The sequence below is a fragment of the Periophthalmus magnuspinnatus genome, chromosome 1 (assembly GCF_009829125.3).
Source record: "Periophthalmus magnuspinnatus isolate fPerMag1 chromosome 1, fPerMag1.2.pri, whole genome shotgun sequence".
Taxonomy (NCBI): Eukaryota; Metazoa; Chordata; class Actinopteri; order Gobiiformes; family Gobiidae; genus Periophthalmus; species Periophthalmus magnuspinnatus.
Genome location: NC_047126.1, coordinates 2,786,445 through 2,809,535, shown reverse-complemented (window position 1 = coordinate 2,809,535; position 23,091 = coordinate 2,786,445). Strand labels below are relative to the sequence as shown.

The window sequence follows — 23,091 nt, the reverse complement described above, 5'->3', positions numbered from 1 at the left end:
AAATTATTTACTCAAGAGGCGAACAACTTGGGGGTTTAAAGTTACATGAGCTTCAGCTGCTCAGGTGCTAGCTACAAATTAAACCAATCACTTTAGTAATCACTTTAGTTTAGAGTAGTGATTGATCCAAGAAATGATTTGAGTAAAAAAAAATGATTGGAGAAAACTACTAGGCCTACTTACATATGTGTAGGCGCAGGGCCGGCCCAAGACTTTAGGGGCCCTAAGCTGAATTTGCCCTCAGGGGCCGTCTCTACTTCAGAGCCACATATTCATATTTGACATTAAGACTTCAACACAACCAGTTGTTAAAAGACTGACAATTCTAGAGGCTCACAACAGCAATAGCCACAAGTATAACAGTGTAAAAACATGTGAGGAAGGAGGTTCTGCCAGAGAAATGTTTAAATTCTGGTGCTTTAAATTCTTTAATGTGTTTCAGATGACTAAAGTGAGCTTATATTTATCAACTCTTTATGTCATAAAATGCAGAATTGGATAAAGCAGCCAAATGATGTACTTAAGCAAGAGTACACTCGCTTCAAAATCGTATCACTCAAGAAGTACAAAGTAGTGATCTAAGTTCAGAGAAACAGCCTGGACATACCCTCAGATTTATAATCATCAGGTGCCAGTACTCGAACTCGTCAATGGACTGTCAATACCAAGAGCCGATACCACTGTATCTGTTCTGTCTCTTGTTTGACTCACAGCTCATCTCTGCACAGAGCAGTGAGCTCAGAGCATAAAGCTGCACATTCACTGTTGTTGAAATATACAAATATTTAGGACTCTAAATATGTTTATAGTCCACAGAGGTTACCAGCACAGAGCTTATGTTTACAATAGTAGCATGCTAATGTTGCTAAGTGGCGCTGTTGATTTTTTGCTTGTGCTGCAGTGAAACTTATAATTCACAAACACATTTAGACTGAACAGAGCGAGTTCAGAGCTTTAAAAGTCGTACAGTATGTCTATATGTGTGAAAGTGTGGCTCTGGTAAAAGTAACAACACTCACTGTTATGCTAACAGTGGCGCAGTTAGCAGTTAGCGCGTTAGCTCGTTAGCAGTTAGCTCATTAGCAGTTAGCGCGTTAGCAGTTAGCCCGGAGGAGGTCTGCAAAGAGAAAGAGGTAAATATTAAAGCCAGATGCTGATCTAAAATATTGTATTTGAATTATACCTAACTAGAGTGATTTCAGTAGATAAGATAAGTATTCTAAGATGTAAAAGTAGTCTATATTATAAAAATCATACGAAATTAATTATATTTACTACTATAATCAAACTCCATTAAAGATTACGTCCGGTATCGGTATCTTTACTCGGTATTAGCAAGTACTCAAAATGAAGTACTTGTACTTGTTTTGCAAAACGTGGTATCGGCGCGTATATGAGCATTCACAGCACGTTCAGGAGTCGTTCACAGGTCGTTCTTTCGTTCAGCAGATGTAACAGAAGTTTATGTCATAATCAGCCTAATGTGACACAGGAGCAGAGACACTTAAAACACTCACATCATCTGTGTTTAGAGACAAAAGGATCAGACACAACCACAAACAGACTCACCTGCTGTCCTCTGTCCCTCTGAGGTGTGTCCTGTCTGTCCTCTGTCCCTCTGAGGCGTGTCCTCTCTGTCCTCTGAGGTGTGTCCTGTCTGTCCTCTGTCCCTCTGAGGCGTGTCCTGTCTGTCCTCTGTCCCTCTGAGGTGTGTCCTGTCTGTCCTCTGTCCCTCTGAGGCGTGTCCTCTCTGTCCTCTGAGGCGTGTCCTGTCTGTCCTCTGTCCTCTGAAGCGTGTCCTGTCTGTCCTCTGTCCCTCTGAGGCGTGTCCTGTCTGTCCTCTGTCCCTCTGAGGCGTGTCCTGTCTGTCCTCCGTCCCTCTGAGGCGTGTCCTGTCTGTCCTCTGTCCTGCAGGTCCCATGGTGTAAAGTGGAGACATATTTTGAGTCGTCTCTAAAAAGTCCCTCTTTCCCCAAAACGGTCTCCCTCTGGGCTCTTCATACATTGTCCCGTACTTTAGATAAACTTAACTTCACTAACTAGCACATATTTAGCTACTGAAAATAAAACACATGTAATCGTTTAAGAAGGATATTTAGACTAAAACCCTCAGTCGTCCAACTGATCCATAGCAAAGGGTGAAGTTAAAATCTGATCTGATATTTAGACTAGTATAAACACCCGAGCGCCGTTTAGTTTTCAGAAAAAAACAACAACATTTCAGTCATTATTTTCAATCTAAATGTATGGGCTCTTGGGGGCCCTCTGGTGGCCTCGGGGCCCTAAGAAGCTTCTTCGTCTGCTTATAGGCTGGGCCGGCCCTGGGTAGGCGAGATAAAGAGTAGCAGTGTGGAGCTAACATCAGTTTTATAATTTTAGTTTATTTATATAGGAGGAACAAAACTGTAGGTGACATCTTAAACTCGGAATATGGTCTATTGTGGTTCACTTGTTGTCATGTCTATGTGCACTTTTGGTTTGTCTGTGTTTCTTTAAATTTCCTGTTTTTGACCTGCCTTAGGACAACGGGTGTAAAGTAGCTATTGTGCTAATTCCGGCATATTTACATTGATGCTGTTTGTTGACATGTTGATTAATATGCACTGTCCTAATTAAAATAAATAAATAAATAAATAAAAATAAATAAACAATCTGGTATTTTCAAAGTATAGACCACAATAAATAAATAAAGCAATAATAATAATAATAATAATAATAATAATAATAATAATAATAATAATAATAACAATAATAATAATAATAATAATAATAATACATGGCTTTTGATCATGAATAAATAAATTAAATAAATAAATAAATAAAAACATTAAGCTCTTGTCACATGTAGGCTTTCTCAAAATTCTTTTATTCAAGTAAGAGTATGCACTATGATCACGTGACTGCTTGGTGACGACATTAGGTGAGACGTTACGCTCACTTCCGGGTGACGCCTCTCGTGCGTAGCTGCAGCGTCCTCGCGCTCCGTGTTGTCATGAGCAACGGAAGAAGAGGCACCTGAACGCGGCGTGTTTGGGATGGACAGTGGCTCCAGACGCAGGTCCAAAAGTCTGTCCACACTCCTGACCACTCTGAAACGAGTCTTTGACATCCTGGAGCCGGATCCGAACGGCTTTGTCCACACTCAGCACGTGGTCAGGTTAGCATCACGGTTTGGATCACACGAGCAGGTGAGGGCGGGTGTAATGTTATTAGCATACATGAAGTAGCACATAGCCTAGCTCAGGTAGCACCACAAGCTAATGATGGGATCCGGCTCTTTTATGAGATCCGAGATCCTTTTTGGGTCCGTTCATATAAAAAAGTATAAAAAAAAATTAAATAACATATAATAATGATGATGATAATAATAATAGTGATGATAATAATAATAGTAATAATAAAATAAATAATAATAATAATAATTTATATGACAGAAGCAAATGTGAGAATTCAATTTAACAACAAACTAATCAAAGAGAAATGAGACTAAGATTTGTTTAAAATGGTTCAAACTTAGAGCAGGAGTCTCTTAACCCTTTGAAATTATGAATAATCTAAATAAAACATTGCACTATGATAAAATTAATTATAAACTAACTTTTATTATGATTCCAAATCTGTTTTCTGTGCCCAAAGCTCTCTGTCATGTCTCCTGCTCCTGAGCTGATTCTTGTGTTGGGTCAGCGTAAATCAGTGTAAAAATGCGTAAAATTTAGAAAGAAAAATATTAGGTTCAGCTCTTTCCGAAAATGAGATCCGGTTCAAATGGTTCATGTTAAGGAACCGTTCAAAAGAGCCGGCTCATACCACAAGCCCAATCTCAACATATCATGTTTTCATTTGGGCTCATATTATATTACGATTGTATTATTGACCAAGTTAATCAAATGTTCAAAGTTTGTGTAACTTGCCCCCATGCCTAAGATGACAAGTTTTTCAAAAATGGAAACTAGGACACGGCCGGGTTGGGATGGCTGGTATAAATAAAATTGTGAAAAGAGAGCGTAACATTGTCCATTCTGGGTGCACTTGTGTCAGTCAGAATCTGAGGGACTTCTGTTGTTGGGGTTGCACATTTTTTGGCTTATGCTCATTTTCAAGCACATTTTTCTGTATTTTAGCTGAAACAATTATAATATATTCCCCTTTTTACTGTTGGCAGGGATCAAATTGGTCAAAATAGCGACATGTTGTTGTGTAGCGGATGTTTATTCGTATAAAACTGGGACAAATCACTGGTTTTGGATAAATCCGCTGGGACAAGGGACACAGGGCTCAAAACTGGGACTGTCCTGGGTTGACTTGTGGTTTTCAGATTCTAAAATGTGATGATTTCATGCTCAGAGATGTTGGCAAGAGTCAGTTTTTCCTATTTATCACATTGTACTTTCAAATATCCAAAAGGTAAATTCTTAAATGTTTAATCTGACGCATTCCATTAGGGACTAGAACTCTTAACTTCTGTATTACAACAAAAACTGAGACCCCCAGATGTTATACAAAAGACATTATAACAGAATTGCTTGCTCTACAGTTCGAAGGTTCTCCAGGCTCAAGGTTCAGAGGAGGCTGTGGATCGCCTGAACAGTTTATCTGACATGGACGGATCAAATGCAGATCCATTTCGCTGGGGACAATACAGTATAGTTTGAATGTGGCCGAAGTGGTCCTTCTCAAATGCTTTGCTTTAGTTTCTTTCTGCAGCTAAGGGTGAGTGGCTCTTGTCTCTGATTGGCTCCCTTGTGTTGTGCAGCTCATCAGTGGAAACAGAGCAGAGGCACTGATTAGCCCCTGTGGGAAGCCTGCACAGACCTGGGAAATGGGATCGTATCAAATGAAATACATGCAAATACATGTCAGAGTACTGCAGATTATGTTTCATACTCTTTCTTAGATTTGTCCTTTGTTTTACCACTAAAGAAAGCATAATGAGAAGCACATCTGCATCATTTATTAGTCTAATTTATACAAGGGACCAGAGACTTGCAGTGCGTTTGTGTTCATAAACATGTTAATGAGCTCTCATTGGTCTGTTGTGGTGGAAAATGCTTTTGCCAAGTTCCTCTTTTTCCTTTTGATGTCACTGTGCCAAAGCCAAATCTAATATTAATGTATTTTACAATCAGGATGAGTGTCTCTGCTCCTGCTGCTAAAACTTTTGATGCACATGATTTATTTTAGAGCCCATTAGAATCATTTAGTTTTGTTTGACAACCTCTCTGCTAACCTTTCTACCTAAAGCCCCTCAGGGTTGTCCCTGTGCACCCATTTGCTAAAATTAGCATGGCTAAAGCTGAGTGCTGTGGGAGCAGATGCATTATTCAGTGGGGCTGTAGAGTGCTTAGAGAAGAGGAGCTCTTAAGGCTTTCCTCAGTCACAGGTGAATGCGCACTTATACATATATAAGTATTAAACATGGCAGAAATATCCTGGACCCTGTAGAAAATGTGTGTCTTATGTGAGGTGTTTTGTAGCAGATTTTGTGCCCAGAGCCAGTGTGTTTTCAGGGTCGTTTTGGACCACAGAGTTTACTGCTGATGCAAACCATTTCAATGTATAGATGCTGACGTATGAAAAACATCTAAAGCATATTGCCTAATGCAGTGCTTTTCAGTATCTGTACTTAAGTAGATTTTAAAGTGGATACTTCTTACTTCTCTACATTTGAGAGCAGTTTCTGTACTTTCTAATTCACTACATTTTTTAATTGATTGAAAAGTAAAAGTATTTTTCATTATAGTTTGAGACCTGCTGAAAAGGCTGAGAGTTTATTTTTAACATGTTCATAGTTTTAGTAAACAAAAATATACAAATAAAAACCGCTAATAACAGCTTCAGTTGTTTCTGTTGAACAAAATCCAGCACAAATCTTTGTCAAAATCACTACATTTGAAGCTTTAAAAGACTCTTATACTTAATACTTTTTACTTTTTAAGTACATTTTTAAATGAGTACTTTTTGCACAGTATCTGTACTTTTAAGCAAGAAAGTGAGTACTTCTTCCACCATTGGCCTAAAGTTTTGTCTCTTTTCTTTCACTTCAAGGCAAAGAAGTTAGTTGAATGTTTGGACCCCAGCTCCCGAGGAAAGATCAGATTTCTTCACTTCTGTTTTGGTGTTCTGGCCATTAAAGGTATGTTCTCATAAACACTCTTATTACAAACAAAGTTACACTGTCTCTCTTTGTGGTCGTTCATGTGTTCATTACAAACAGGAGTCTAAAAAGTTTAGTTTGTGCTGATTTAGTAGAAGTTTGTTCCACCAGACGTCTCTTAAGTATTCTGTACGTGAAGCCGTCCAGTGGCTTTGTAAATCCAGGTCAGCTCCTCCACTTTATAACAAAGGCCAGAGGAGCGTGGCCCTGCATCCTGATGAGTGCACACTGTCTTTAAGTCCCCTTATACTCAACATAGAGGCCAAGTAACAACTACAACACTGCCCTAAGTTCATTTTGTGTTTTATTCCAGTGTTTTTCGTATTTGACTGAGGATATTGAAAGTTGGTGTCACGATTATCAAGGCCAAAATTATCTCACTTAACGATTATATCAAGATAATTGTTAAAGTTGCTGACAGTTTAAAAATGTTATGGATGTGAATCATGATTTGAAAATTATGAACAGGTTCATTATTTAAACAACTATTATATGATTTTACTTTGTTATAAATGAAAACAATACATGGCGTTTGTGTTTGTGTACATTATTACCCATCCATCCATTTTCTTCCTCTTATCCGGGGCCGGGGACGGCAGTCTAAAGCTGAGATTCCCAGACTTCTCTCACACTAAACATGTTCTCCAGCTCCTCGAGTGGGACCCCAAGGCGTTCCCAGGCCAGACGAGAAACATAGTCCATAGTCCATAGTCCCTCCAGCGTGTCCTGGGTCTTCCCCGGGGTCTACTCCCAGTGGGACATGCCTGGAACATCTCCCCAGAAAGTCATCTAGGAGGCATCGTGAACAGATGCCCGAGCCACCTCAGCTGCTCTTATCCACGTGGAGGAGCAGCAGCTCTACTCAGAGCTCCTCCCGTGTGACTGAGCTCCTCTCCCTATCTCTAAGGGAGCGCCCAGTCACTCTGCAGAAGATACTCATTTCAGCCTTTTGTATTGGGTCATTACCCAAAGCTCATGACCACAGTATCTTTTTTTAGGATTCACTATGAACCAGAAATTCAGTATTAATAAATCTTAATAAAGATTTAATTGAATTAACGATCTAGAAAATAACATCAGGGAGAAGTCGTTTTTCTCTGCACATTCTGTGGATGTAATGACGGTTATCTCTTTTAGTGATTATCACAGTTATATGAAACGTCCCATAAACGATCATGGTCGACCCTTTTATGACGATAAACGATATTATTGTTCATGGTCCCATCCCTTCACAGGCTACCGCGGGTTACCCCAGAAGACACATGACGCTGCATCCAACAGCTGCCCACGTCTTTCCTCACCCAAGTTTTGTCAGGTATGAAGTTTGGATATAGTTAGTGGTTTAGTACTTTAAAGTTTACATCTCCAGCGTGGAAACTGTGTCTAAATGAAACAAACCGAGCACAGACTTTGGGAGGAAAGAGAACAAGTCTATACACCGCTCCTATTTTGTCTGTAATTGGGGACTTGACGTGACGCCTATTTTCAGAGTTTTCACATTAAATGACTTTCTAAATCATTTTTTTCTTACTCCAAAATTAAACTCAGCTGTGTTCGATAAATGACACATCGTTTTAGAATGAAGTCGTGTTTCATTTCTTTGTATTTTAACCGAAAAACTAAAATGTCCTGCGGCGAGGCTGTCATTCTCAGAGACGGTTCATAGAGAAACAGGTTTACACGATTTAATAAAACTAAACCTTTATCTCAACTTTAAAACTATTAAAGATATAAACAGTTTCATGCTGTAATCCATAGTGTGTCCTGTGGTGTGACACGAAAAGACATTTACACAAAACTAGAAGGAGCTCGTCTGACATGTGTACACCAGGGGGCGCTCTGGGGTTAAGGGCTTAAGCTACAGGTCAAAATGAATAATTATCATTTTTTTCAGTTTGCAAACCAACTTTTCTTGTAAAACTTTGAGAAAAATCCCTTTGTAATCGTTAAAATGATGCTCTTCATAATGGGACAGTTACATAATTATTAAACCAGCACTAGAGACATTAAGTCATTTATCAGAATTTTTTAACATGATAAATCTGCAGTGCGTGTCCAGCGGGGGGCAGGACAGGTCACGCCACAGGGCAGGTTCAAATGTCTCAAAAGAGTTACACAAGTAACGATGCGATGCTTGTGAAAAGGCGTCTTTACAATTGTTGCGGAGCTGATTTGGTTTTGAAAATCTTTTATGTTTTTTGCTACAAAGGCGAGTCAAAACACAGGACAGAAAAAACACGTTTACATCCCTAAACTCAAGTACCTAATTATGTTTTACAGCTTTTATCAAAATCAGTACAGCCATGTATTTGCAGAGAATGTCCAGCAGATGGCAGCATAAAGCTTCAGATGAGTTAAAGCAGATGTCTCTTCAGATATTCTTCAAACTCTGGGCCAGTTCAGTTTGACCAAAGACAAAACGCACTTATAGTTTAACCCGGATCATTTTAAATCATCATCACAGTCTGATAGTTCGATCAAACCACAGTAGGAGCCATAGACGGAACCGTAAACATTGATAATCTTTGACCTATTTGCAAAACCTGACCACATCCCTTATACGGATCATTACAGGAAACTCCTCTTCGGTGGTACACAGGCATTTCAGACAGTCTTTCTCTCGGGGAATGTGATATCTTGGGATGCTTCTCCTTCTGGTATTGTGTGTGACCCTGTCCCAGAGCGATGTATGTACCTGTCTGCATTCCAACAGGGTCAGCTCCCAGACGCAGACGCAGACGCTACTTTAAAAAGCCATTTCAACTCAAGTTTATTTGTACAGCACTTTTAAAACAACTTGACTGCTTCACATAAAAGTCAACTAAATAAACAAGCAAACGGATAACACAGTACATGGGGAAAATAACAATAAAATAAAATTAAATGCCAGGGAGAAGAGGTCAGTTTTCGGTCAGTGCAAACGAAACAATGGTCAATTTTAGTTCTTTGTTTTGTTGTGAAAGGTGCGTATAATAATTCATAACCTTTGATTGTTCTTCTTTTGCTCGGGTCCATTGTAGCAAAAGGAGAAGCGCTGTTGAAATATTCACACAGAGTGAAACGTAATCTGTCCGCTACCTACTGCGCCTTTAACATGAGACGCCAAACCACTTCTCTTTTCTTGGCTACTTCCCTGTAAACTCGGCTGTTTGGACATCTGCCGCTTCAGCTAGTTCAGGAACTCTATTCTGGTTGTTTTCTGCCCCCCGTCACAGGTAGGTAAAGTCGCAGCTGGAGGTTACATGCATCTGAGAGTATAAACGTTTGCTCGATTAATTTTTGTTTTGCTTTGTATTCACTAGGCCTGTCATGATAATCACTATATCGACCAATATGTGAAAGCTTTAACAATATATTTTAGGTCTAAATATTTATTATGAGCAAAATTACGGAGATTTGGGATATTTTTGTTGAAGTACGATAAGATTTGTGCTGTGGAATTGCGAATAAACCCCTTCTATGGCGAACTATTGGTACATTCTGCTGTTTATTTGTTGCATCTTATGTATTTTTAATGAAACAGTCAGGGATTATTTCTCCGTAGCAATATATGTCGTGCTTCAAAATGTGTTACTGTGTCATCATGAGTAGGTTAGTTTGATTTTGCCTACTCGTTAAATGCTTGAGAATAATTCATGATCAAAGTAGTTTATGTTAACTCAGACCTATTCTATTCTGCAAAATTGACTTTTCAGCGCTTTTAACCATGTTGTAGTTGTTTTTCGTCACTATTTACTCGCTCAAAGTTGTCTTTAATCGCTTATTTTCAAGACGCCATTTTGCCGATCGACCCCCAATCGATGAAGTTTACAGCGACGTCAGCTCCCATTGGACACCGCAGTTTTCTAACACAGAACTCAGCGGACTCGTTTCTTTTTTATTAAGTCTCTTTAGATGAATATTATGATTTAAAATGTGTAAATTATAACGTAATGATCCTTGGGTGTCATAGATTATAACTATAAAGCGCACACGAGCACTATATGTCTGCTTTAAACTGTTATAATTCAAAGTGTGGAATATTTGCCCTGGAATAATAATATCTCTAGTTCAAATGTATGTCTGGATGCTGCATTTTTACCATTGCGAGATCGGATCAAAGCCTTGGTGGGGGGTCTTCGCTCTTGTTATGGCTTCAAGGAGTTTTCAGAGCAAATCTTTTTGTTTTAATATGATCTGTCTGACTTGCTTTTAAACCTGTTCAAAGGCCGAGCGCTGCGGGTTCTGCATAATTCCCTACAGTGTATTTATGACCTGTAGGAACGCAGTTATTTCAGGGCATCTGTTTCTCTTAGATGGAAAAACTCTTGTGGGGTTAAGTGTAGTTGCTATGGCAAAGAGAGAGGAGAACGGAGAGAAAGAGGGGATGAAAAATGCCCCATTGTTGATTTGCTCAGTGACCGCTGCTCGTAGTTTATAGGTTTGGCTTCCACAGTGCACCGGGGCGACTCGGAGCCCAGAGCAGGTGCACAAGCGAACACACATTTTTCTTCCAGTGCATGTGAGCAAGGACGCTTTGGCCTAGATACAGCTCGGTACAAGTCGATGTAGAAACGGCAGCGCAGCCAATCACAACGCTCGTATTTTATTGAAGGTTTGTGGCACTGAAACTGACTGACATACAAGGTTGGATCAGTTTCATTAATGTGAATAACAGTGGTAAAAGTAGCACAATAAAAGTAGATGGATGGATGGATGGATATTTTACTTTTACTTAACTGCATTTGAGAGCAGTATCTGTACTTTCTACTCCACTACATTTTTGAACAGAAATGAAAAGTAAAAAGTACTTTTCATGTGATTTGAGGGGTTATTTTTACCATGTTCGTGGAAACATTCTGACTAAAAGTTTTCAACTTTAAGCTTCAACTTTGAGGAAAAACAAAAATAAATACACAAAATTCATGAGAAAAGTTAAGAAATAGATTCGTATTGTTACTGTGACCAAAGTATGTATCATTTTTAAACCATATCACTACGTTAAACACTTTAACAAATTAACAACACTTGTGTGAAATACTGTAAGTTTCAGACAATAAGCCCCCACTTTTTTCCCACCGTTTGAACCCTGCGGTGCAGCTTATTTATAGATTTTTACTGCCATATTTGTAACGTGCAGCTTATATATGTTCAAGATTCATTTTTGTTTAACATTTGGCTCGTGCGGCGCAGTAGTCCGAAATTTACAGTACTTTTACTTTTTGCTCTTAAAGTACATTTTTACACAGTTACTTGAATACTTTCACTTAAACCTCTGATGCATGAATTATGAAAACCTTGGTCAAGATTTGTTTTTTTCTTTAGTGTTTTTATTCTTCTCAGGACACGAAACAACATTGAACATTGTGACCTGCCTGTAAAAATGAATTAAGTTGTGTTCTATTGTAAATATACAAACAGATGTTTCTTTTTATGCTTTGAACAGCTATGACATTTCAACATTTTTTGGGAAAATTCAACACTGTTTAGGTGCAATGTTTAGGCCTGAATAAGAAAACCAACCAGAGGAAATTTACTTGCAGTTACACCAACTGACCACTGAATTGCCGTCAATGGAGTGTGGCAGCAGAGAGCACTCATAAACCAATGCATTAAAGAGAAAGTTATGTTTTAGTAGCTGTCCACTGCAGTGACCGCTGTGCACCAGGGGGTTAAGTAGATTTTTTCATGTGATACTTGAGAAACTTTTTACCTCTGTATTTGTACTTTTACTTAAGTTACAAAGTTGAGTACTCCATCCACCGCTGGTAAATATAAAAGTGTAATATTAATGGATCGTTGCATGTTCTACTCACCTGCAGTGTGTTTCTTCCTTTTCCTCATTACTTTTACATTAGTCTGGGTGGAGCATGTTTAATCTTTTAACTGGGGCGACAGACAGTACAGCGTTTGTCCACTGATCCACTGGCCCACAGGTCGGCGGTGCGAGTCCCACAGATGAACGCTGTCGTTGTGTCCTTGGGCAAAACACTATAGAGATAGATGGGCCGATATTTTTAATACCTGCTTTTTAGCGTGTTGGTCTTAAATCTTCAGCAGAGGCCGATATCTGGTTTTGGCCGACCTGCTGGCGAAAGAACACATATAAAGATACATTTCAACACTTTAGTGCAGAAAGAGAACTGCACCAAACATGACTATAGTTGTCCCTCACTATAACACGGTTCATCTTTCGCAGACTCGCTGTTTTGCAGATTTTTTAGTGCAATTTTTCATGGGTTTTTTAGAGTGTATGAGTGCATTGTGTCCTGCGTCCTGATTGGCTGTTGGACTGTAGACCATTGTGTCGTGCGCCCTGATTGGCTGTTGGACTGTAGACCATCGTGTCCTGCGTCCTGATTGGCTGTTGGACTGTAGACCATTGTCCATCAGTCTCCTCCGTGCCGTGTCTCCTGTCCAGTACAGAATGTGTTCAGACAAATTTACATAAACGTTGGATCACAGTGTGACTCTGAAGTGCTGTACGTTTGCGATTTGTTTTCTCCCCGACAAAACCCACAATGTCGATGAAACGTTCTGCACCGACAAAGACGCCTACGAAGGTTTGAACTTTGTGTTTAAACAAGAGAGAAATGTGAGAAAATGTTAACGCCTGCGTGAGAAAAGTGTATAAAGTGTGTGGTGAGGCATTTTACAGCCAAAACATATACAATAATATAAAAAGTAAAGCTGATACTTCGCAGATTTCGCCTGTTGTGGGTTATTTGTAGAACGTGACCCCCGCGATAAACCTGTATACTTAAAAAAAAGGGGCTGTGGGTGACTTTGTAGTAAATTTAAATTACATAATTTAGTGAAAACCATCAAAATTGGCCTCACATATTGCCCCACAAATATTGGCAGAGCTTATCAGGCATCAGCTGCTCTGGATTCTAAACAATTGTCCATATCGGTCGATCTCTATAAGACACTTAACCGACCTCGCCCCCAGTGTTTGTGTACACTGGTGTATGAATGTGTGTGTGAATGGGGGAGTGAATGGGGGAGTGGTTCCTTGATGTAAAGCGATTTGAGTGCATTGAAGATGGAAATATATAAAAAATGTGAGCGTTTACCATTTAAGTGTCCCCTTTTCTGCCATTTTCTTGATTTTTGATTTTTGTTATCACATTAGCTTCTATTTCAATTTTCAATTCATTTATTTTTGTAACGCCCAAAATCACAACAACAGTTGTCTCGAAGGGTGTTCATGTTTTGGTTGATGGGGGAAACCGGAGTACCCGGAGGAAACCCATCCAGACACGGGGAGAAACATGAAAAACTCCACACAGAAAGGCCTGGTGACCCGGGGATCGAACCAACCTTCTTGCTGTGAGACATGAGTGATGGCACTCAGTCACCGTGCCGCCAAGAATGAATGTTGTTGTAATCATTAATCTTGCTTCCCTATAGGGATGTTTTTGCCTGGCTAACATTTGTTCCGCAACTTTCATGTCCATAAATCTGTCAAGGGAATGTCACTCTAATCCAGTGCCGGAGTAGCAGCCATAACATCTCATATAAACCAATGCCACGTGCTGAACCTTGTTTCGCGATTGGAAGCGAAAGCGTGTTGCCAGAGCTGCCTTGTCGATTGTCACACTTATCTCACAGATCTGTTAGCGACTCATTAAATGCAATATCAAATCTAGCAGCTGTCATGACAATCAGCTCTGTCAAACGTCAAGGAACGAGATCAATGGATTACTCAAAACCCTCGAAAGACTCGTTCATCTGGTTTTCATAATTTAACTCGTGATAATGGTTTTGATTTAATGGGTTAAATTGTTATGTGAAGTTACGAGTGAGTTACAGTGATACATTGATCTGTGCCCTGCTGTTTTTTCACCTGAAGTAAAACCATAACGGCAGAAATATCCACCAAAAAGTGTTCTAAATGTACAAAATTGTTAAAAAATACAAGTTGCAATAATTAAATGCCAGAATGCAACACTTTGGTAGTTAGTTTGTGTCTATAATGAGTAAGATGTTCATAAACTGACCTTAAATTATAACATAGTACAGAAAAATTACCAAAAATGTCCAATTAGTATGAAAGAAAAAGTCCCCACGATGATATTGACTCACAAAAATGATTGTTCCATCTGACATCTGTTGAAGTTGATATAGTAATTTTTGTATCAGCCCTACAGCTCAATGATATTTATATTAAAAGCAGGATTTGAACCTCCAACCTTCAGATCAGTGGACAAATACTCGACCAACTGAGCTGCTGTCGCTTGAATGATGTTTGACAGACATGTAGTGAGACTTAAAACATAGTAGAGGAGAAAATGAATGCTTGAAAAAAAATAAAATTCTCTTGAGAGGTGGGGAAATGCCGGGAGTTTTAGCTGAAAATGAAAGGACGACGTGGGAGAGCTTGTCTTTTATTTATGGTGACTGTCGGTGTGAGCGACAGGAGCCAGGAGCAGAGACGACATCCATCAGGCTGTGGGCCCAAATCACTCAAGGGGCTGTTTCATGCTGTGCAGAAGAAGCCGCTAAGGGCAGACACTACACTAGAGTCTGTGTTATTTTTTATGGAGACTAAATCCTGCCACACACTACAGGATTTTTCAAACGATATTTAAACCTGAGACAAAAAGCGCAGACCACAGATGTGAGAAGAATCTGATAAAATTGTAAATCTCTGAGCGCAAAGACCACAGCGGGATATGGCAGCGAAGAGACCGCACACCGCAAGCTAAAAGTTTCGTGTCTAGAGTCTCAAAGTGAGTCGTTTTACTGTTAAGTGTTTAAAAAATCAGAGCATTGCACTTCTGCTTTAGATACAAGTTCAAAACTGTGTTGTTATTATTAGTGAAATGTGGTGCAGTGGTTTAGATAAACGCTTTTAACGTGCAGAAGGTTGGAGAAGTAGAGTTGCTATCGCTAATCTGCAGCAGCTTCACCCTGATCCTCACTGTGTGGAAGCAAACTAACTTTTTAAACGCTTCAAACTGGATTAATAGCACTGCCTTGTGGATTGGAGGGGTCATTACTTGCGGAGAAGACGTTCTAATGGATAATATGGATGAGAACGCTGCAGTTTAACTTTACAAGAGTCGTCTTTAAAGTTTGAGTTTGTATCTTGCGCCTGTGTCCGTCAATCCCTCTGCCCCTCACGCTCTATTTTATTGGCTGTTGCTGTGGTGATATTTCGTCGTCACAAACTTACGATACGACAGGGCAGGGCAGCTCAGAGTCGCTCGGACACCACCCACAAGGAACGCAGAGGTTTAAAAATCTCATATGAGGATCTTAAATTGGGTCGCGCCTCAAGGAGAAGCAAATCGGGTCCTAAATCAGGCAAATGAAACTGTTTTAAGTCCGTCGCACTCTACAGGATCGTTATCGGCAGAGACTTTTATATTTTAGCTGTCCAAAAATCTACCACAGTGAGCCTACTTCAAGATTGTTTTTAGTAGAGCTGTAGGGATTTAGTTGATTAATACAAACTCCATCGACCAGTTACGATAGTTCGGTTGGTGATTCGAACTGCCAAACTGATCCGAAGTTTGGCCGTTCAGATCCTGCTCTTGACATAAACATCGCTCTTCACATCCACTGACCCACACGCCGGCGGTGCGATTCCATCATAAGATTAAGATAAAGAAGTGCTTTATAACACTTGTCTCTTCATACTGTCTGCACTGAAATGGAGCAAAGGATCATGGTCTTTGTAGTTCCCTCTGTTATGCTGCAGCAGTAGCTAAAAACAAACATTGGCAAAGGGACTTGTCATTGGATACTGTGATGGTGATGGAGACTTTTGACGATACGATATCACAATATTTCAGTTATTGTTACGTCCCTACATTCCCACATGAACACAACCTTTAAAAAAATATCAAAAGCGTTTCTGTAAACACTGGTGTATGAATCTGTGAGTGGATCCTTGACGTAAAGAGCTTCGAGTGCCTTGGAAGGTGGAAAAGCGCTGTATAAAAAATGCAACCATTTACCAAAGTGATGCTAAATGTATTGCCAGAAGCTTTGTCACATTGCTGGCCGATTAACATTTCAAGCACGTATAGGACATGTCTGGAATGGAGACAAGACGCTAGCACTCCAGCAGCTTTCCAATAACACTCAAGGACACACAGCCGCGGCCCTCATAAGATTTACTATGGACCGTGTGGCTGTAAGTGAAGCTAATGAAGCGAAATCGCCAATTGCTTTTATGACCTCTGCTCTTTCCGGACATATACCCCGGTGTGACTCAGCCGGTTCGCCCCTCTGTGCGTTCAATACTCCCATTATTATAAAGTTATCACTGTACATCAATGCAGGGTGTCACATTCATTTATATTTAGAACAAGGTGAGACGCAAAGAGGGAGGCGTTGGGTTTTATCTAAGGTAGCGCTGAAAGGTTTACGAGTCTTTAAAATAACTTTGAGCGGATTTTGATTACGGAAGAAGCGCTCGTAATAACAGACTATCTACGGCTGCGTCCGACTGTCCAGCCTCGCTCCTAACGCCTCATTCAATCCATAACTCTCCATACACTTTAACAGACTTTATGGTGCACTCATTCACAGAGAGATCCGTAGACACAGCTCTCTAGACTCAGCTCGTGACTCCGGCGTCTGCGCGAACAAAAGTCTAAAGGCTGAACTCCGAGAAAACATGATTTCTGTCCTAAATAATGATCAGATTCGACTGGCACAAGTATTTATCGACTAATAATAATCGTACATGTTTTTGTTAAGCTGGAGCACATGCAAACGGGCTGGATTCAAGAGTTTATTTAAAAGTGTTTTAATCATAATCAGGCGTCAACAGCGCGATAAACCAGTGCTTCTATCTGCTTCATTCAGTCGTGTTGCGTCCAGTTAAAGACCTGTCTCTGTCCTGTTTTTTTTCCAACTCCCGCAATGCATTGTGGTTTATATTGACTGATCTAATGACCAGCGCTGGACACTACTTTTCAAGGTGCATTGTGGGAAGTGCACTACTTTTTCACCGACTGGACAGTGCCCTAATTTGAGGATAGTTTGGACATTTGGACCCAGCCTGCATCTGCGAGAATAAGATTTTATGATTCTGCAAAGTTTGAAATGTAAATGTTTCTTTATTTTTTACTACTTTCTACATTTTAAATCTACACAGACGACATCAAATATATGAAGTAAGATGTAGGGAATTGTGTAGCAAAGGGAAAAAAGGGAAAAATAATGGCAATTATTGTGAGAAGCTTGTGGAAGAAAATCTAAACGTCTGACCCAATCACACAGTTTAAAGGAAATAAATGTAAACTTCTGACATCGAAAAAAGTCATGAAAATGTGTCTAAAAAATCGTTCTCTTACTATTGTGGCGTTTAGCAAATAGAAATAATTTTGGGAATCCTAATTGACCTAAAACAGGAAACGTTTCTTCTGATTTCATGTCACACTATATAAAATAAACACATACACACACTTCTCATTGTCTATGTAAACTTCTGGTTTCCACTGTAAATTTCATATTCACATCCTCAGAAAAGCCACAGTTTGCTTATTTAGTATTTGAGTTATTTCCTTTTTTTTCTTTACTACATAATTCCAAACATCTTACTTCATATAATTGATGTCTTGTGTGTGCATATGAAATGTAGAAATTAGTCAAAATAAAGAAAAACCCCTGAAAACACTGAAAAAGGGGGCGTGTCCAAACTTTTGACTAGTAGCAAATGTATTCTTAACGTTATATTGCTGCTAACTACAACTTTAACACTTCCTCGCTGTTGATTTTGCCATTTGCTGTAAGAAAGAACACACAGACTCAGCTCTGTTTTTAGTATTTTTTTGTCCTCTAATGAGCACAAACTTGAAACTCTAAAGTCGTTTTAATTTCAGCGTTCGTGGCTGATTTAGATTTGTGTATCCAGACTTGGGAGTAGCACAAAAGGTTCATCAAATCTTCAAAGTACCAACTGCAATTTCATCTGTGCCGTGTGAGAGAAAGAACCTAGTTGTTTCTCTCCTGGTGACGGCCGCCCATTTTCCCAGCCAAGATTCCAGTCCATATTGTGCAATTAGTCAAGTCTTTCTCCCTCCAAACGTATAATTAATTAGATTTGGTTCACAATGCCTTCAAATGTAGTTTTTCATAGTTTGTCCGAGGGTGCGACTTATACTCAGATGCTATTTATATGTGAAATATGTTTTTTTTCTTCATTATTATGTATTTTTTGGCTGGTGCGACTTTATTATCTGGAAAATACAGTATTATTTTGTTCTTTTCAACACTATTTTTGTGTGTTTTTACAAAGGAAGCACCAATACCTTTAGTGCTTTTGAATATCGATACTGATCCAGGAAAATTTGCTGGATCGGGCATCGACTCCATGGTATTGGTTTGGCCTTTAATTGGATATAGTGAGCTCATTTCCTGACTCGTGTAGACTCAGGACGTCTTATAATGTTTGAACTTTAATTCATACAAAGCTGTAGTGTAGGTACTTGCTGGATAAAATAAGTTACATAACACAATTGGATCAAATTTGTAATAAGTTCCTGTGTTTTGAAGGAAAAAAATGCCGTTTTCAATCAACTGGTATCGGTTAATATCAGATATCAGTAGATACTTAAAGCCGTATTATTGATATTAGTATTGGGACTGAAAAAGCCTGATTGGCACATCCCTAGTTTTGCCTTCCCTTTGCCTTCATTTGTGTATTGTGTGTTTAATTGGGTCGCTGGTGGCGCTGTGTGGCCTGAACAGAGGAGCTGTCACAGACGTTCAGTTATGGCCCACTGCATCCTTCTTCCATCTCTTTCACTCCGCACTGGCAGACAAACAAACACAAACGGGCCAACAATCCATGTGGGCCGCCAGATTCACCTATAAAAACTATTACAGAGATGATTTTAGTTTTCAAAGCTGTAACAAAGTCTGGTTTGTGAACTTTTTAACTTTTGAAATCCACAGTTTTATATGTATCTGGATTTACTCGTCCACTTCAAATCCAAATGTACAGTCTAATGGGCACCGCAGCTTTTTAGTCAGAGGTTTTTGACAGGAATGTTCCACGCTATGACTTTAAACTTATCCTTATTTATCTTGGATTTATGCAATAGAGGATTTAATCACAACCTTTGCAACGAGTGAGTGATAATGTTATCTGAGAGCCAGTGGTGAGTAATGGTGTTTTCTCCTGTTAGAGCTCAACACACATCTGAAATGTGAAAGAGCTGCTACAGTTTAATAATAAATCTACAACTCTGATGAATATTGAGTTTGTACCGGACATTTAAAACAAGAAATCAAGTCAAAAGTCGTAGTAAACCAGTGAACAGTTTGGGCTCACAATCATCACTGATACAAACTTTGGATCAGACTCGATTGAACTGAACTTTTCTATTTTTAAATCACATGTTTGAGTTTGTGTGTTGACGAAATAATTATTTAGGGATGCAGCGATACCGATATTGGCGTTGATACTGAGAAATTTGCTGAATCGAGTATCGGTTTACAGCTGATTTACAGACTAGAACGTCTCATAATGTTTGAACTTTTATTCATATGAAGCTGTTCTGTTGTTATTTGAAGGATAAATAACTAACTTACTAACTAACCTATTCCACAAGAGATCCAGGTGTGTTATGTAACTATGTAATTTATGTTAACTGTGCCGTTTTTCATCTCTACACCGGTATTAGTTAATATCGGGTATCGCCAAATCTTTAAAAATCAAAGTCTCAGTATCAGAATTGGAAGTGAAAAAGCTGCATTGGCGCATCCCTATTAATTATCGGCTAAAATTAGACCAAAAAAGCAAAAAAAAAACACATTTGGTTTGTTAAACTCCCCATAGTTCTGCTTCAGTGCCACTCAGTCAGAACGTTGAGGGGCGTTTTTCTAATAAAAATGTCACTGCATAACTTCTAACAGGCTTTTTATTTTAGAAAAACACTAAATAAAAACAACGATAACTGGAAAAACATGTGTTCTTTCATTGAGTGAGAAAAGCAAGTGGCAGATCCTCCAGCAAAAAAGTCAGTTACATACAGTAAACTTTCAAGTAAAAAAATATTAGTACTGCAATCATCAAGGTAGTTTGTTAGAAAATACGTGACTGAAAAATCTACTAACATCTCAAACTGTTCAAAGCACCTGAAAACAAAGTCCTTTTGTCCTTCTTTAAAAAAAAACTGAACACCTGTGTGACCAGCTGTGCGTCACTTACTGCTGCTCACAAGTAAACGAGAGCCGTAACTAACAGCAGAACACCAGCTTGTAAAGTTTAACTACAACTTCCTGCGTCTTTTGTCAGGCGGCTACAATTAGAGATCAACTGGGCTTTTTTTTTTTTTATGGCCGACACTGATACGATTGTTTAGAATTCAAAGCGACCGATGGACGCTAAGCTCTGCCGATACTTTCGGGCCGATATGTGGGACCGATTTGTCATTTAAATTTACTAAAAACTCACCCACAGCCCTTTTCACCACAAGCCTGTAAGAGAGCAGTGTAGTCAGTTATCTTTTTGCACTGAAGTGTTCAAATAAAGCTCCAATGGGCATTTTTAGGCGAGAAGACGCCCAAAACTAAATATCGGCCCAATATGTGTCTAGCTACAATATTACTCCATGCTAATGTGGCTGGACCAAAGACTCTTTATATAAACTGACATGGCTAACCTGCTAGCTGCCACGTTCCAGTATGAAGTGAGCATAGGCACACTTCTGACTCCATCGACCCTGGCTCCATTTCACTTTCTATTGAAAATCTGTGTCCTCTCTCTGTACCTGCTGCTGTCAGACTCGTCATTTTGGTCTTAAATGTTCGTATTAACCCTCTACATGATCCTGGGGTTTTTATTTCACTTTTGTGTCTGTAAATCAAGATATGAACATTAATAACAGACAAATCAGGCGCCTTCTTTCCCTGTGGTTGCTCCTGCTAGCGTTAGCAACAGGTTTGATTGACAGCAATGCTAAGTGCTCCCTGCTAAACTAGTGGTGTGGGGGGGAAGGGGCGTTACCTTCAACAGTCTCGCTCCTGATTGGCTCTTTGGTTGCTATGATACTTGCGGTCAGAATTCCAAACATGGAACTCTGCTCCAAATTCGCCGCTTTAACTGCTCCAGCCTCGATGAGCTTCATTCGACTGGAGCTGAACGCTGCGGGTGACGTCAAACTCACTCAGTCCACTTCTTTACACAGTTTGTCTGGATGATTAGTCAGTTCTGCTTTCTTACCTTGCGACATCTCTCATTGCAAACTAACATTTATGCTCCTGTATTTTTCCTTCCTGTGTCTCTCCTGTCGCTAATTAACTTTCCTGTTTCAGTCTACATAAAAAAAAAAAAAAACTTGACCCAATGCAACCTTTAAACAGAGGAAGTCCGTACGTTTAAGATGTCAGTTTACACTTGTTGCACTTTTAACTTGTCGTTCTTGTGTGATGACCCTCTACCACTTCGTATATTATTATTATTGATAGCTGCTGTGTGGAAATGTGTGCGTTCATATATTGTTTTGGCAGTCGGTTGTTCCACAGACCTTATCAGCTCAACTCGATCTTCATGGCGAACATTTGCTAACTACAGCTACAAGTGTTAATGTCTTGTAAAAGCCAATTGTAAGTGTTAATGTCACTTTATCCTCTGAATTAAACAGATATTGTCCTCGTGTCTCTGTCCTTTCCGCTGCATACATACTACCATGAGAACAACGGCCATAATCAATACTGTTGACTTCTCCCCTGAAGGCAACTGTAACCCAGTAGCCTCCTTTCACACCCAGGGCCACACACAGCCCAGTGTATTTATATCTGCTGGTATTTCTGCTGTGCGTTTTGTGACCGCATTCTCTGCATTACAATAGCATTTGTTTTAGTCAATTTATTATTTTCTGATGTTGTTTCCTTGTCACAAACAGACCAGGAGTTGTGTTTTGTTTCATTCACACGTTTAACGCACGAACAAACCTGCATATTTAGGCTGAGTTCTTCCCTCAAACAGAAAACACTCTGTTCCACCTTGTGATGTCATCATGTGGTAATACAGGAAGTGCTCCACTGTGTCTTCAAAATCCACACACCTTCACTAGAATCATGATTTCAGCCCTAGAATTGCCTGTTTCAACTGAACTAAAGGTAAAACGTAGCGGTTAACTTGAAAACTACCACTTCATGACATCACAAGGTGGAACAGAGCATTTTGCGCTTTGAGTAATGCTGCATTATTAGTCTGTCTACGTCTCCAAACATGAGTGAATGAAACAAAATGCAAGTCCATTCCATTCTAACATGGTTTTAAGCCCAGAAGAGTCCATTTGTGTAATATGGGACATAGGGAATACACATAAGAGAAGGTAAAAACATATAAAGTTCATACTGTGTCCTACCTCAAAACTTTTATACTTTAAAAGTTTTGTACTCAGTGTTGTATTTCATATCTGACAGAACATGGGAGTTTGCTGAATGCGCACACGGTCTCCTGGTTTGATAAAGTGGGCCAAAAAGCTTTCGCCTAACTATATTTGGAATTATTTATAGTGTCACTTTGCCCCTGGTATAAGGAAAAGAGCTCAGAATTGGAAATCATCCTCTGCCTGACCCATTTCTTGGTGCTGGTGATGTTGCTCCCAGTTCAGTGGAGCCGTCCATCGTCACAGTTGGGCTCAAACTGCATTTTAATCTATACATAACGTTGAAATACGTAGGTGTGTGGCGTGGCCGTACCTGCTGGTCAATGCCCCGTCGCGTCTGATCTCAGAAGCTAAAAAAAAGTTTGGGGCTGGTTCGCACTTGGAAGGAGATCACTGGGAATGCTGTTGTGTCACTTGGCAAGACACTTCACCCACATTGTCTCGTATGAATGTGATGTGTGAGAGTTGGTCATGGTTGAAGGAGCAGATTGTCAGCCTCGCTTTTGTCAGTCTGTCCCAGGTCAGCTGTGGCTCCAATAGTAACATACCATCACTAGGGTTGTGTGAAAATATTGAAATATTAATATATCGCAA

The 23,091-nt window shown here is 39.6% G+C and overlaps 1 protein-coding gene across 1 annotated transcript; it reads left to right on the top strand.

Annotated features, from left to right (window-relative positions):
* Nucleotides 1-2,942: 2,942 nt before the first annotated feature.
* LOC129456706 (rab11 family-interacting protein 4A-like) lies at nucleotides 2,943-9,414 on the top strand. The gene is made up of 4 exons (XM_055225774.1): nucleotides 2,943-3,188; nucleotides 6,046-6,133; nucleotides 7,390-7,469; nucleotides 9,370-9,414. The coding sequence occupies exons 1-4, from the start codon at nucleotides 3,036-3,038 to the stop codon at nucleotides 9,412-9,414; spliced, it is 366 nt and encodes a 121-aa protein (XP_055081749.1). The 5' UTR covers nucleotides 2,943-3,035.
* The last annotated feature ends 13,677 nt before the right edge of the window (nucleotides 9,415-23,091 follow it).

What these genes read in the sequence shown, in the direction of transcription:
- LOC129456706 (XM_055225774.1), top strand. Translation starts at nt 3,036, where the DNA reads ATGGACAGTGGCTCCAGACGCAGGTCCAAAAGTCTGTCCACACTCCTG. An exon ending in TGGTGTTCTGGCCATTAAAG is followed by an intron (nt 6,134 to 7,389) that starts GTATGTTCTCAT and finishes ATCCCTTCACAG; the next exon opens with GCTACCGCGGGTTACCCCAG. An exon ending in CCTCACCCAAGTTTTGTCAG is followed by an intron (nt 7,470 to 9,369) that starts GTATGAAGTTTG and finishes CCCCCGTCACAG; the next exon opens with GTAGGTAAAGTCGCAGCTGG.